This window comes from Aquila chrysaetos, chromosome 22 (assembly GCF_900496995.4).
Source record: "Aquila chrysaetos chrysaetos chromosome 22, bAquChr1.4, whole genome shotgun sequence".
Lineage (NCBI taxonomy): Eukaryota > Metazoa > Chordata > Aves > Accipitriformes > Accipitridae > Aquila > Aquila chrysaetos.
In genome coordinates this window covers 20,890,461-20,904,492 of record NC_044025.1, presented here as the reverse complement: position 1 = coordinate 20,904,492, position 14,032 = coordinate 20,890,461, and the positions used below count along the sequence as shown (strand labels likewise).

Here is a 14,032-nt window from a genome sequence, read left to right as displayed (position 1 = left end):
TTTACGATTTCCTTCTTGAAGCATGTCCAGCCTTCCTGGACCCAGAAGAGACCCGAGAAGACAGACCTGAGAGAGTTCCCTGCAGGGCTTCTCCCTGGGGTTCAGCAGAGGTCACCTGCACCCGGTTCTCCCCAGCCCGGCCCGCTGCTGGCACAAGGCTGCTCCCAAGCTGCCGAACTCCCCGCCCGGTATTCATGGAATGCTCCCGCTTCAAACCCACTAATATCCGGCTCCAGCCACGGCCCGAGGCGTGTTCACGAGTGTGTCACCACGCACGGCGTCCTTTGTGACCCACGAGCGCTGGGTCCTCCTGCAGCACCGACATCGCCTGTCGCTTGGCACCTGCTCCAGCCGGACCCCGAGATGCCGGCAGTGCGGCCACAAGCCCCTGGGCTGCTCCACGCTCCGACGCCTGCGCTGGTCACCGCTGACAGACTCTGCAGCCCCGGTAGTCCTGCCCCAGCACAGGTAGCGTTTCACGCCAGGATCGTGCAAGCCACGAGCCCTTGGGCGAGCAGCCCCGCTGGCGCGGTGGCTGCCGCGGCACACCGGAGCAGGGCTTCTCCCCTGCACAAGAAGGGCTGGCGGTTGTGCCAGCAGCGGCCGTGCCCCGGGGTGCAGGGGAAGCCGTAAAATGGGAAGAGACCACATGAAACACAGTGCAGCCGCTGATGATTACAGGGCTGGGATATTTTAATGCCGAGGTATAATGAAGATGCTCCGAGGCAAGAGGAAATTAATTTTAAAAGTTGCCCTCCCCACAGACGGCTCCCTTTGCCAGCACGGAGCTGTGCGGCAGCCTGTCCAGCTGCCTGAGGTGCTCCCCTGCAAGGGGATAATGTTTGCCAACCGCCCCAGCCGGGAACACTCTGGGGGGGTCTATTGTTCCTTCCCTATAGAGGAGCAAAGCCAGTCCCAGCTACAGCTGGGCTTATGCTGCCCCAGGAGCAGTGGGGCACATGGTGTGCGCTGGCCCCCCACACCCCACATCCACTGTTCCCCTGCTCCTCCACACCCCCTCGGGGCCAAAGAGAGCTCCAGGCTCTCCTGTGGCTCTGTCTAAACCAAAACAGTTTCATTGGCCAAGTCATAGGCATTGGGAAAGAAGCTAAATAATGAACAGGTTCTCTCCTCCAGGCCTTGAAGCAGGAACTAGGGACTGGGGAGCAGGCACCCACGGAGCTGGAGCATGGTGGGTGCACGTGGCACGACCCCACTCCGCTCCCAGCCCTGACCACCACCTCCACCCATGGAAACAGCCACAGCCTCGCAGGGCATGGTGCAGATGCACGACCCACCGTGTGCCCAGCATCCCCCGGAACAGCAAGAGCGGAACCGAAGATGCCGCTGTGCATGCTTCAGCTTTTAAAGGTCTCTCCTTTCACAAACAGAAATAAGTAAATAAAGGACAGACCTAAAAGCAAGAGGCAAAAGGCCAGTCTCAGCCCAGAAGCAGCTGGAATATGGAGCTGGAGCACAAAACAAGGGGCTCTGTCCGCTTGGGAAACTGGCTCTGCTCTCAGCGCAGCTGACAGTTTCCAAAGATCTGTGGGGTTTGGGGGTTTCTTGTCTTTTTTTTTTTAAAAAACAAGGTGCAGAGTTAATTTCCCATGTGGCACCTGCTCAGCCTAGAATGAATCTGACCCACTTCACTTGCATTTGTGTCACCTTGCTAAAAATGGTTCCCTTTGAGCACCAGGAGAGCATGCAGCCAGCAGCTCCGCAGTGCTCCTCCGCAGAGACCCTCAGGACATAGTTCTGCTGCCTGTTGGCACTCACCCCTTTTCCTCCAGATTTCTGGTCAAACGGCACCATCGTGATCCGCTTCGATTCCCTCTGGTACGTGCAGTAATGCTTCACCCAGGAAGTCCCAAAGTGACCTACAAAGCAAATGCAGTTTTTATTCCCAGAACTAGTACAGTTTCAGTGACCTCCCATTAATAACCTGGTATGTTTAACAATCATTTAACATGACAGATTTCTGTACCTACAGTTCTTGTTGGACTTCGCAAGTGGATTAAGCATTATTACCCCCCCTCTCTTTAGGGTAAAGACTTTTATCACACACTGGCAGTGATTGTCCCTCCCAGGGAGAACCTGGGTCCTACATTCCCACCTTAATATCCCACCCACTGGGCCAATCCCTCTCTTTCACGGATTTTGTAGCCTGCTGAATTAGCTTTCATGCTCCATGCCCTGATAAACCACCTTCCCCAGGTGCCCACTCGCCGCATTGCCCTGGCAGGCAGCTCCGCCACCCAGACACCTACGTTTCTCCTGCACGTAGAGATAACCCTCCATCGTGTAAGGGCTGATGTTTTTGTGCTCGTGAGGATTCTCCTTCATCTTCTTCATCAAAGATTCAACCTCTGACCTTGTTCCTTCAAAACGATTTCTTGTCTGCAAATTAAAACAGGATTGCCTTCTCCAACGCATGGACCCAACGTGGCCTCCTCTGCAGTGAGGAGGCACCATGCAGGGGTGGGACCCCAGAGCTGGGTCACCACAGCCCATGTGGGAAATGGGACCAGGGGAGCCCACTGCCAGCCACAGGACAGGTTTTCTTCCTGGGCCTGGATTTAAGCTAAAAGAAAAATATTATGACAATTGGGAAGTTGTTTGTATTACCAGTTTTGTGAAAAAGTTGTTTCAAAAGAATGAAACCAGTCTGCATCCTTGGGAGAAAAAGTAATTTTATAACAAGAGAGGAAAGCAAAGCTGCAATGCTAACATGCCAAAACCCTGCACACACATCCAACGTGCGGGCAGCACGCACGCTGGCCACAGCCACAGCCGGCAGAAGGGCTCCGCTCCACAGCCCACAGACTGGGACGGCAAAAAGTGCTGCACTTCCCAGGATGAACAGCGCTTTGAAACACTTGAAAAATGGTTTGAAACACTCAACTAAAATCACAGGGCATGCAACGACGTCTGCCCGCTGGCTGGGGAAGCTTGGCCTCTGTTTGGTATGCCGTAGGGAATGAACTACCATGTAGGCCGTGTATATGATATAGTGTCATTTATAAAAAAGAATTTGCTTTCAACAACACAGTCAAAGCCTTTGCTTGATGGCATACAGAAAAAAGGAGAATAAAACCTTTATTAAAATATATCAACAGTGTTAGTTAGCTCTGCAGGACAGTCACGGCGACGGACACATGGCACAGTGGCACAGGCACATGGCACACTTACGTTCTGGATGCTGATTGTCAGCTCTGTCTTGAAATCGCTGAAGTCCTTTGCAAGCTCGTAGCCATGGTGGTAGAAAGTGAAAAGCCCCTGCAGAAAGGCCAGCAGCTGCGTTGGGGTAAAACGAATCAAGACGGTCAGTAAAGACCCACAGCCGCTTTCAGAGCAACCGCTGCCGAGGGGAAGCATCCCCGCAGCTCCCCGGGGCGGAGGGGCTTGCTGGCAGTCCCTAGGAAGATGCCCTGTTCCTCGTTTCATTTTCAAAACCTCCTCTGAATGGACCCCAAAGCTGAGCCTGTGCTTCCTTCCCCCAAAGCCAAGGCAAGCCCCCACCCCAGGACCCCCGCCAGCTCTGTCCCCCTCCCTGCATCACCCAAGCCCCGGGGTCACTGAGAGCAGAGCCGGGAGGTGTCGGGCAAAGCAGGCAGCACGCTGCCGTTCCCTGCGTTGTGCCTCTCCTGACTCTGAGTTACTCTTCGGTCAGGAGGAATTACCTTTGCAAAGAGCTGCAGGGGTTTGGCCCTTCCCGGAGGAGCTTTAAAGGACTTAGCACCTGAGCAAAGGTAGATCTTAGAAAACTTTTCTTTTCCTACTTCTGTCACTCGTGCGCTCTTTTTCCCTTCTGAACATTAGTTACAGTTCTTTCTTTTTAATTGCCAGTAGGCCTCTCAGTCTAGCCCGCCATGACAGAGATGCCTGCACAGTTAAAAATTAAATGTTTCCAGCACACGCGTGGCTGCCAAGCTAACGGCTGTGTGTCCCACGGCTCATACGGGTGCCTTCTCCCCTCAAATCTCCCTCTGAGAGAGGGGCTGCAAGGTGAGGTTGGAGCCCCCCAGCCATCCCACTGCAGGGATGCCCCACACTGCAGCCCGGCTCCCCACGAGCCCCAGCTTCTCCATGCAAACCCCCATTTTTTGCAGGCTGAGGCGGTTTGAGTGCTCACTTACAGGCTCCACGAACTCAAACATCTTCCTCTCCTGGACCTCTTGCACCTTGAAGACATACTCCAGGGAGACTTCGTAGAAATGCTGCCGAACCAGGTCCACCTGGCTGTCTGCCTGCAAGCGCCGGGGAGATTAAAGAGGAAATACGAAGTTACTACTGACCAGGAGCACTTGGCCTCGCGACCAGAGGACATCTGGGTCTTATGGGAACGTGTCCATGCAGAACAAATTCAGCTTCAGACCCCAGTCCAGGGCTGGACAGATGGCACAGCTCTTTCATCAGCTGAAAAATGACTCATATTCTCACCTCCCTGACAGCTGTGTAGAAAAGCACGCTGAGAAGCTTGAAAAATGAGAAGTTGCTGCATACTTGACAATAAAAGGCAATTCTCTGCTTTCTGGAAAGCACCGCAACGGGAGACTGCCCAGAGTGTCCCAGGACCAAACCAGGCAGTACACGTGCCCCACCACCCTCTTCAGCAAGTGTGTTGCTTTGGTGGATCAGCAGAGAGCAAATCCCCTCTGCTTTGCAGCTAAAGCCCAAGGGAACAAAACCAGGGATATGCCCCAATGCCCGTGCGTAAAAATAACCTTGTCACGCACACAGAGCAGAGCCGCTGCACTGAAAGTGGGGTGAGGGACATGGGTATCCCTGGCACACGTTGCTGCTATGTTTGCAAGTGACACTTTGCGTAGAGCAACGTGGGGTGTCACCGATGCTGGTGGTGCCCACGGGGAGGTCGGTCTGGGTGACCCACCGTCTCTCTGACCTCAGCGCCAGTAAACTCAGCTGGGCGAAGAGCCTCACCCCCTGCGCAAACTGCCATCGAGTCATTGCTCAACAGGAGGCAAATTATTCTGTCCCAGCTAAGGTCAGTGGGGTGCCCTCTCCAGCGTGACCCTCGCTGTGCCCGGGGGAAAGCCAGACCTCCAGGGAAGAGAATACGCTGTACCACACATCCCCTCAGGGTTGGACATACGGCCGCTCCCGCGCTCTGCAAAACCCAGCTGGCAAATATCCGCTTATATTTGAACAGCAGCTTACTCCCGATTTTCTGCGTGACACGGCCATGAAATGGCCCATTTTCCCCATGACCTGCCACCAGCATTTGTGCTGTGTGCCTGTGGTGCACAGGCTGAGGTGTTTAGCAAACTGAGTTCTGAAAAGCAGAAAATATGATGCAATCAAGTAACTTTGCCAGGAGTTAAATGGCAGATTAGACTCTGTCTTATTTAATTGGTCAACAGCCAAAACGGCAGAGAATTCCCATGGTTTCCTCCTCTCCCCTCCTCGCTGCAGCAGTTGCACATGTGGCTGCTATCACCCTCCAGATGTAGACAGCAAGAGGAGGTCAGGAAATATAACACACCAAATCTCCCAGACACAAATGCTCTTCTTTTAGGACATCAGAGCGTCTAGTGAAGCTTCAGACTGCTCACAAACCGGTAGTGTTAACTTTCCTAAAAAGCTACCATCCCATCAGCACCTTTTCTGTGCGCACATCTGCCCTGGCTGCAGCCCTCTGCCCGGAAAGCCCCTTGGCAGGCAGGGACCACGGCAGGCAGCCCCAGGGGAGGTGGTGGATGCAGTGAGCGCTCCCATGCCCCACTGGATGCCACATCCACATTTCACAACCTACACGCTGGACTGCTCTTTCAAAAGCATCGCCCTTTTTGGTGGGGCTCGAGCCACCAAAATCAGTGTATGCTTCTTAGTGCCCCAGGGGAAAAGGCTCCAACACTTGAACTTGGGAGCTGGCTCCTGCTGGCTCCAGCTTCCTCCTGCCTTCGCAGCAAAAGCCGAAGTCAACGTTTGGGGTGGAAAATGCCAGCAGATGGCACCAGCAGCCAGCGCTGCTCAACATGCACTAGCAGCCGCATCCCACACCGCATCCCGCACACAGCCACCGCCTGCATCCCGCACAGCATCCCACTGCCTTGCTGCCCTGGGCTCCCGGGTAGACCCGCAGGGCCATAGTCTGTCCAGGGCGTGGGGTCACACCTCTAAAAGTCACTGCTGCAACCTGACAGCCACAAGTGGTTCCTTCCCTCCCCAGAAAGAAATCCTTCCATTCCTCTGTCTCACAATAGTATTTCAAACACAAACTAAGACAGAGGTTTAAAGGGTTATTTAAAAGCCATGAGAATGGGACTCTCCATCTTCTGGGACGTATGGTTTCTTCCACATGGTAAGTTATTTACAAACCCAGAACACCTATGCAAGGACAAAGCTGGCTTGCAGGCACATCAACCCTGATTCTTACCCCTCCTCAACCCTGATTTGGTGGAGGATGATTATTTGTGCCACAGGTGCATCTGCTCCCTTGAGTCCCCAATTCTGATGGGCACCGCACCACCACCTGAGCTATCCCAGTGAAGGAGCCATCACCTGTGCCCACCAGTTCCCCTAGAAGTGGCTCAGTGACACACCAGCATCATGCCCAAAAGCAAGGACATGCATCCTGCAGGGATCAGCCCAGCTCTGGGCCAGTGCAGGGAATTCCAAACTTGGAAGAAGTCTTTGAAAACTCAGTGTACTCATCCAGTAAGAGCATTTGGCACAGCAGCTAACTACAACCCGAGTCAGTAATAGGCTCTTAAAGCACTTTAAAAGCACTAAGCCTGATCATTCCTCCCATGAAGCCCAAAGCCAGTGCAGCCACTTTCAGCGAAGGGAACTAGACATCCATGATTTGTGCTGGCAGAAGGGAAGCCTGCAGCAGAACCAGTTCCTTTCTGTTGCACTCTTTAATTATAAACTCACTCTCCTTTTTGATGGCTATCCATTTTGGGATCTCTCTGATTCACTCACCAAAACAGCTCCATCCATTTTGATTAGAGGAAGAGGGGAAAACCCGCCACCCACAGCCAGAATGAGGAAAAAGATGAGTTCACAGCCAGGAGAACCAATGCTATAAGCTGCATAAAGCATTCAAAAAGCTCACCAGTTACTGCTGGACATGGAAAACCAGAGGTTGCTCTCACCTCCTGAAGCTGGGATTCTTTCTTCTTAGAAGACAAGTTTAAGTGCTTTTCTAGGACACCACAATACTTCTCCGTCTCCTTGTCGTATTTCTTTTTGGCATCCTACAAAACAGAACAAAGAGTGTGATGCTGAACACAACGGCACTGGAGCAGCCGTAAGGATCCACAGCATCCCTACAGCATTGGGCAGGACCGCAAGTCCCGGGCGGGAGCTAACCCCCTTCTGCACAGCACGAGATGGGACCAAGGCCAAGGGACATCAGCTGGAAGCAGGCGAAGCTGCTTTTATCCGTGACCATCGGGCAGCTAGAGGAAAGCAGCTTACGCTGCCAAAATCCAAGACTCAGGGGAGCCCCTCCTCTATTCCCAGGGCCCAAGGCTCGGCAAAACATCCAGATCCAGGGCTGGTCCAAAGACAACACAGTGAGGAGAGTGCTTGCTAACCAGCTAACCAGCACATCGTCACAATTTCACAACCCCATCCCCTGCTGTCCCTTGCAAGGGCTTATCCTATGCGTCACTCAGGATGATGACAAAGTAATTTGGCTGTTTGTGGCAGGAGCATTAAAGTAGGATGTCAACCTTAACTACTCTTTTGCACCTCTCATCCCAGCCTCGCCACCCCGACACGCCAGTATGAAATCCACCACTGACACCTGCTAATAACCTGCTCCTTTCTGAAGGACCCCTTTTTGTCTTTTTTTTTTTAGCTGCATGAACCAGGACAGCCTGGCTGGGCTGGGCTGGATCGCGGTGCCGCTGCAGCTCCCGTGCCAGCGGGGAGCTGGGCACACCGCTGCCATGCAAACACGGCCCCGCCGGGCTGGCATGTGCTTCTTGCAGGCAGCAGCAGGTTGTTATAACAACAGGAGAGCCGCAGACAGCGGTTTTAATTTCAGAACAAAGGCAGGAAAGAAAGGGGGGGCCAGGCTGTCTCACAGCCGCCCTCAGCCACACCGGTGCTTCCCCAGGCTCACCCGTCCTGCAAGAAGCCATCCAAATTCCCGTGCAGTCACCCAGTGACACACCGGGGGTGGGGAGCACAGACCGGGGAGCTCAGGTGACTGGGAACCCCTCTAAGAAAATGCTAATTCTTGCTTGGAGTAAGAAAAAAAATCTTCACTTCAGCTGGCATGTGATTTTTGGCCCTTGGCACGTCACTTGGTTGTGGGTAAACTCAGAAGACCGAGGCACTTTCCCGGGAGCTGGATGGTCCCCGTGTGCATCCTGCAGCAGCACAGCACCTCTTCCCATGCCTGTGCCCCGCAGAGCCCACCCCTGCAGCGCGCCAGGTCCCAGCCCGACCATGGCCATCGCCGCATGGCTCTGGGCTCTGCTCCTGAGCCCGAGCGGGGGCTCCCAGAGGAGACGGCGGCTCGGTGCGGCAGCAGCCTACCTTAGCGGCCCCGATCTGCTCCTTGCGAAACTTCTCCAGTGGCGTGATCAGCACCTCGCTGGCGTTCTCGATCTACAGGCAAAGACAGGCACAACTCACCCGCCACCTTTTGCCCAGCTCAACCCCAGACACCAGCCGCTCAACAGCCTTTCCCACAGAAACCCTCCTGCATCCCACGGAAACCCACATGCTTCACCCCCCCGGCTCTACGCTGGCTGAAGCCCAGGGGAGGCTGAGGGGCTTGCACCGAACCTGCTCCTCACCGCAGCGAGCCCTACCGGCACCAGTGCTGGCCATTCTCCAACAGCAAGACACCATTACTGATGCTCTTCGAGCGTGTCCCCCCCACCAAGTTCACCCTCCCCTCCCTCTGCTCTCGCCTGCGGCTCTGCCCTGGGCAAGGGAAGGGGCACCGGGGCTTGCGGCACGCCGCGGTGCCCCCGGCCCCACACCACCCACCCCGCTCCCGGCGGACGGGGCCGTACCATGCGCATCCGCTCGTCCTCCAGGTTCCGCAGCACCGTGGCAAACTCCTGCAGAGACTTGGCTGGAAGGGACACACCCACACGGTCAGCATTTAACAACATTTCATTTTCTTTTTAAATGAAGAGAGACACTGAACAGAGGCGTTTTGTCTGTTTGTGTTTTGGTGGGGCTTAGGGTGTTGGTTGTTTGGGGTTTTTTTATCATCTTTGCTCTCTCCCTCGAAAGGCTTCCAGTTGCCTACAGAAGCAACTGGTAGCAGAACATTCCCAGCACCATGTTCCCACCTCCAGAGAGAAACACCACACCTTCATCTCGAACCTGCCCTACTCAACAGCCGACGGCTGACCAGCCCTATGGCTCAAAACTGCCATCAGCCATGCTCGATGCACGAGTGGCAGCTCACCAGCATGTGCATCGCAGCAAGTGGACTTGGATGAGAAAGCTATTTTTGCTGAGAGACTGGGCATGAATAAATAAGCAAAGTTAAATCAGGGCTAAAGCTCATTTGCTCTTCTGGCTCCAGACGGTGTGCACAATAAGCTCTAAAAGTTCAGCTGGGGCAGAAGCAGGGTAACATGGAGTGAAGCAGCTGAAGCTGCTACCCTGCACCACGAGAAGGTCCGTGGTGGAGCCGGGCTCGGTTGGGAGAGCACTGCCACGGTCCGCACTGCTGGCTTCTGCCAGCACAGCGGGTGCCTGCTGGCTCCTTTGCTCCTGCAGCCGAGCAGCAAGGCTGCTGCTCCTCTTCTTCAGATCACAGCTCCTTGCAGTGTATTTTGCCATAGCCACATCTCCAGATCCCTGCTCTAAAATGGGAAAGGGACAGATGATCTAGATGGTTTCAGATACGGGCAATCTTATTCCTTTCCTATCTAGCAGAGCTACATTTAGGCCAAGAAGCCACAACTGATTTCCTTGGGAAGGCGTTGCTGATGTTGAACCAGGAGAAACATGCCATTTCCAGAGAGCAGGAAAGCACCCAGACAAATTCCCAGGCCCCTTGGCACCCTCGTGTATGTTTATCCCCCGTGCCCTGCTCAGCTCAAGGGTCTGGAGCATGGCTTCAGGGCTACCCATGGCACCAGGACTCACCTATGCAGATCTCGTCATCCGTTTCAGCATCACCGATGCAGCGGAATTTAAACTCGTTCAGGGAGTCTGCGAACTTGCGCTTGGCCGCTGACAGGTCTGCAGAGAGAGCAGGAGAGGGGAAAACGCAGACGTTAGAAAAGGAAAAAGCTCACCAACAGCATGATGCAGGCAGACGCGTTATCCCAGCCAGCAAGTCCCCATGGAGGGACGCGTCTGACAGGGCCCCCCTGGCACCAGGGAAGCCCCGAGAGCACTGACCTTCTCCTGCACCCACCCCAGGGACGGGGCTCTGCAGGGTCCCAGCCAGCACGTGCCAAAACATACTACAGGAGATGAAACCTCAAAATACCCTGAGAGCCATGCGGGAGCTCAAGCCCAGTGCCATGGGGCAGCGGCAAACAGCGGTGCACGGTGGCACTGCCGGGGCAGCTCCCGTGCCAGCCCCAAGAGACGGCACCTCTGCACAGGCTCCCAGTCCTGCTGAAGGGAGGCACCATGTACGGGCGATAATGCAGAGGTTTATTGCTTTCCAAGCTGCAGATTCTCCCCGAGATCTGAATCCTATTAAGTTCTTACTCGCAGTGACCTGAGCGGATCCAGGATTGGCTTTTCGAACCAGCCCCGTAACCCTGCACACACAGACACACACACTCCCAGGCACCGCAAGGCCACCGCCTTGGGGGAGAACTTGTACATGAGCAACGCGAGAGACTGCAGGCACTCAGATGGTGTTAGGAAGACATAATGCTAATTCCCCTGTGCATTTATTCACTCGAAGTCCAAAAATGCAACGTTTTTCTTCCTTTCCAAGCACAGGTGGAAAACATGCGTGTGCACACAAAGGCCGTTTCCTCCTCTTGGACACCAACAGCCAAAAGATAACGGCAAAAGAATTCAAGCGTTTTGCTTTCCCCATGGGATAAAGGAGTTTGCAGCTTTCTCCAAGCATTAAAGCTGTTCTCAGAGTGTCTCTGCTTAAAGCCCTGGGGCTAATCCTGCCCACAGTTCAGTCCCCACTGCCTTCACACAACTGCTTCCTAAGGCAGCAGGAAAACACCCAGCAAATGCAGGCAGGGAGAGGGAAAGCACCAGGAGCTTTCCTGGCAGAAAAGTAGAGTGGGAGCTTCTTCAAGGAGCAGCCAAGGAGCCACAGCCGCGGGGACCCGGGAGCAGAGCATCCATGCTTTCAAAGTGTGGTTCACACGAAATGGCATTTGCATTTTGCTCCCCGGACGAAGGAACAAGCACCACTGACAGCCTGCCCGTGCCCGGGGCTGCCGGGAGCCTCTGCCTGCACCTACAGGAGCAGACCGTACATTTTTTGGGGCAGCTTCCAGGGTGCCCCTGCTGGGGTTTAAGAGAGGGACTCACGGGAGGTGGGAGGGTTTGCTCCAGCTTCGTGGCTCAAGCGCCGATGGCATGAAACAGGCGAAGGGCACCAGAGGCACCAGGAGAGCCCCCGGGCAGCTCTCTGGGCACACCACAGCACCAGGGCAGCTGCCTGCACCCACGGGGAAGAGCAGGGCTGGGGGCCGCCTGGCAGCCCCCCCGTGCAGCTCTCCTCCACACACCCGTGCTGTTGCTGTCTGCAGCGGAGCAGCCCCCCTTCCCTCGCCGGGGGCAGCCGGAGGGCTTGGGGAATTTAACCCGGTCCCCAGAGCCGGATGGCCTCCTGCCTCTTCTAGAATAATAAAGAAGATGACGTTAATGACTTAAGGAGCCATTTCCTCCCCGCCCCCCAGTTCCTTGCTGACCGTCAGCCACCAGCCACGCTCTCCCGGCCGCATACCGTGGCCTCACCGATACCCTGCCCGCGTTATGCACGGCACGTCCCCCGCCAAACCAGACCTGCCGTGACATCCCTCGTGCCCACCGCCAGCCGGGCAGGACCCCAGAGCCGGAGGCCGCTCCGGCACAGGGACAAACACCCAGGGGGGAGCCGAGCTCCTGCCGCCCAGGGCAGGGCGACCAGCATTCGCACAGCACCCATTGCCAGGGCCATCCCTCCCCGCTGAGAGTGAGGACGAGGTCTGGGCTCTGCAGCCACCGGGCACAAGCCAGAGCAAAGCCAAGAAGCCTTCGGCGCCGGCGGTGTGCGACAGCAATGGCCCACGGTGCTTATAAATAGGCAAGGGAGAGGCAGGGGGAGAAAGGAGATAATTCCCGGTGCAACAGTGATAAAGGAGGATCACTGGCAGCCACTCGCTGAACGACATGGCCAAGTCGCAGGGGCGAAGCAGATGCTAAAATTAGCAGCAGGCTCAGCTAGAAAAGGAGAGAGGGACACCCGCCCCCACACCGCATGACTGGGAGCAAACAAGGAGCCAGCACGGAGGGACTCCATCATCCTCCCTGTGCCACCATTAGACCCATCCACACTCCTAGCATCCCGTTTTCCTAAAAGCTTGAACCTCTCATATACATTTTCGGGAAAAAATCCTCCAGTGGAAGCAGCCAAAACTCCCAGCTGTGCTGCCGGCAGGGGCACGTGGGGAAAGCAGGGTAGCCCCTCCATGGGCCAGCTCAGGTCCTAAGGCTTCTTTTTCCCCAGGGCTGTAGACGAGCAAACCCAAAATCCTACAAAGGCTTGACAGAAACTTCTGCTTCCTCTCATGCACGAGTAAAACCACCCAGACCCCGCGCATGAGTCACAGCTGGGCTGCGCCAAGGGCTGTGAAAGTTTTGCTTCCAAGTCCTCCGGCTGGCTTCATCAGTCAACCGCAACGTCAGGGAAAACCACCACAAAGCCAGAAAAATCCTGCTGCCTGAGCAACGCCAGCAGCTCAGGGTCCGGGCAGCACCGGATGGTGGTCCTGCAAGGACAGGAGCCGGGCCAGCCGGGATGGATCCAGGGATGCGCAGGTGCTGGCAGAAGCAGAGAGGATGCCACATGCCTGCAGCCCTGCTGCCAACGAATCTTTCCCGCGCCCATCGCACCTCGCGGCTGCAGCACAGAGCGCCGAAGATCTCCGGGGGCAGCAAGGAAAGCGCGATGCCTGGCAGAGGCACCCCAGGAGGTGAAAACAGCCCTGCGCAAGCTGAAACAGCGGGAGGGCGGCAGGGCAAGCGGTGGCCCCTGCCACCTTGGGAGGGTCCGGGGTGCAGCCTCAGCCCTGGGGCTGCCGCCGTGCAGCCACGTGCCTGCCTTGGCCCAGGATCCCAGACAAAACCACACGGGGAAAACACTGGCCAAGCAGCAGCGAAGCAGATATCTGTCCCACCTGTGAGGTAACGCATACGTATGTGCTAACGCAGCCGGGGCTCCTCTGCCCGGCACGCCGCAGCGTGCGGTGACTGCGCCTGAATTACCATCTCCGGTCAATACACGTTGTGCTCAAGTAACAGCTACACGTGCCGTCCAAAGCCCCGCTGTCCCCGCCTGTCCTCCCCTCCGCTCCAACACGGGACCATCCTGCTTCACGTTCCCCCTGTCCACGACTCATTCTTTTCCCCTCTGCAGGCTGACCGCCCCGCGGAGGGTTGCTGTTGCAGCCCTCCTCCTCCTCGTCACCTCCCATGGCTCCCCATTCCCACCCCCAGCCTGGCGGGGACAGGACGATCCTTTCAGGAAAGTCCACTTGACAGAAAACAGGCATACACACCACATGCTGGAGATCCAGCTGCGTAGCTACAGCAACCAATAATCTAAATAAAATGCCCTTTTAAAAGAAGCGATGTATTGGCTCGTTACTGCGATACAGGGTTACCCGCTCAACCACTTCCAGCAGCAGCCCAGCAGTGCTCCCCTTCCCGAGCACTTTGCCCTTCCTGGAAGAGGGTTTACGACCTGAACCGGGTGCAACAGAGGAGAAAACTGCAGAGGACAGAGACAAGTGACATGGAAGGAGACGTGACCTCACAGACGGCAGAGGTACTGGCAGGGGCCTGTCCTGGCAAGGAGGGAGTTGGAGCTGAACTCTGAGGTCTGACTCTGTCT

General features: G+C 55.8%; 1 protein-coding gene across 2 annotated transcripts in view; it reads right to left on the bottom strand.

The window, feature by feature from the left end:
• The window catches only part of ARHGAP26 (Rho GTPase activating protein 26), a 155,695-nt gene that overhangs the window by 121,853 nt on the left and 19,810 nt on the right, over window positions 1–14,032 (bottom strand). For both annotated transcript variants that reach the window (XM_029997869.2, XM_029997867.2), the window contains exons 2-9: window positions 10,096–10,191; window positions 9,003–9,064; window positions 8,518–8,589; window positions 7,122–7,223; window positions 4,140–4,250; window positions 3,193–3,297; window positions 2,271–2,400; window positions 1,780–1,880 (exon numbers count right to left, since the gene is read on the bottom strand). In XM_029997869.2, the coding sequence (XP_029853729.1) occupies window positions 1,780–1,880; window positions 2,271–2,400; window positions 3,193–3,297; window positions 4,140–4,250; window positions 7,122–7,223; window positions 8,518–8,589; window positions 9,003–9,064; window positions 10,096–10,191 (779 nt within the window). The remainder of the gene's footprint in view (window positions 1–1,779; window positions 1,881–2,270; window positions 2,401–3,192; window positions 3,298–4,139; window positions 4,251–7,121; window positions 7,224–8,517; window positions 8,590–9,002; window positions 9,065–10,095; window positions 10,192–14,032) is intronic.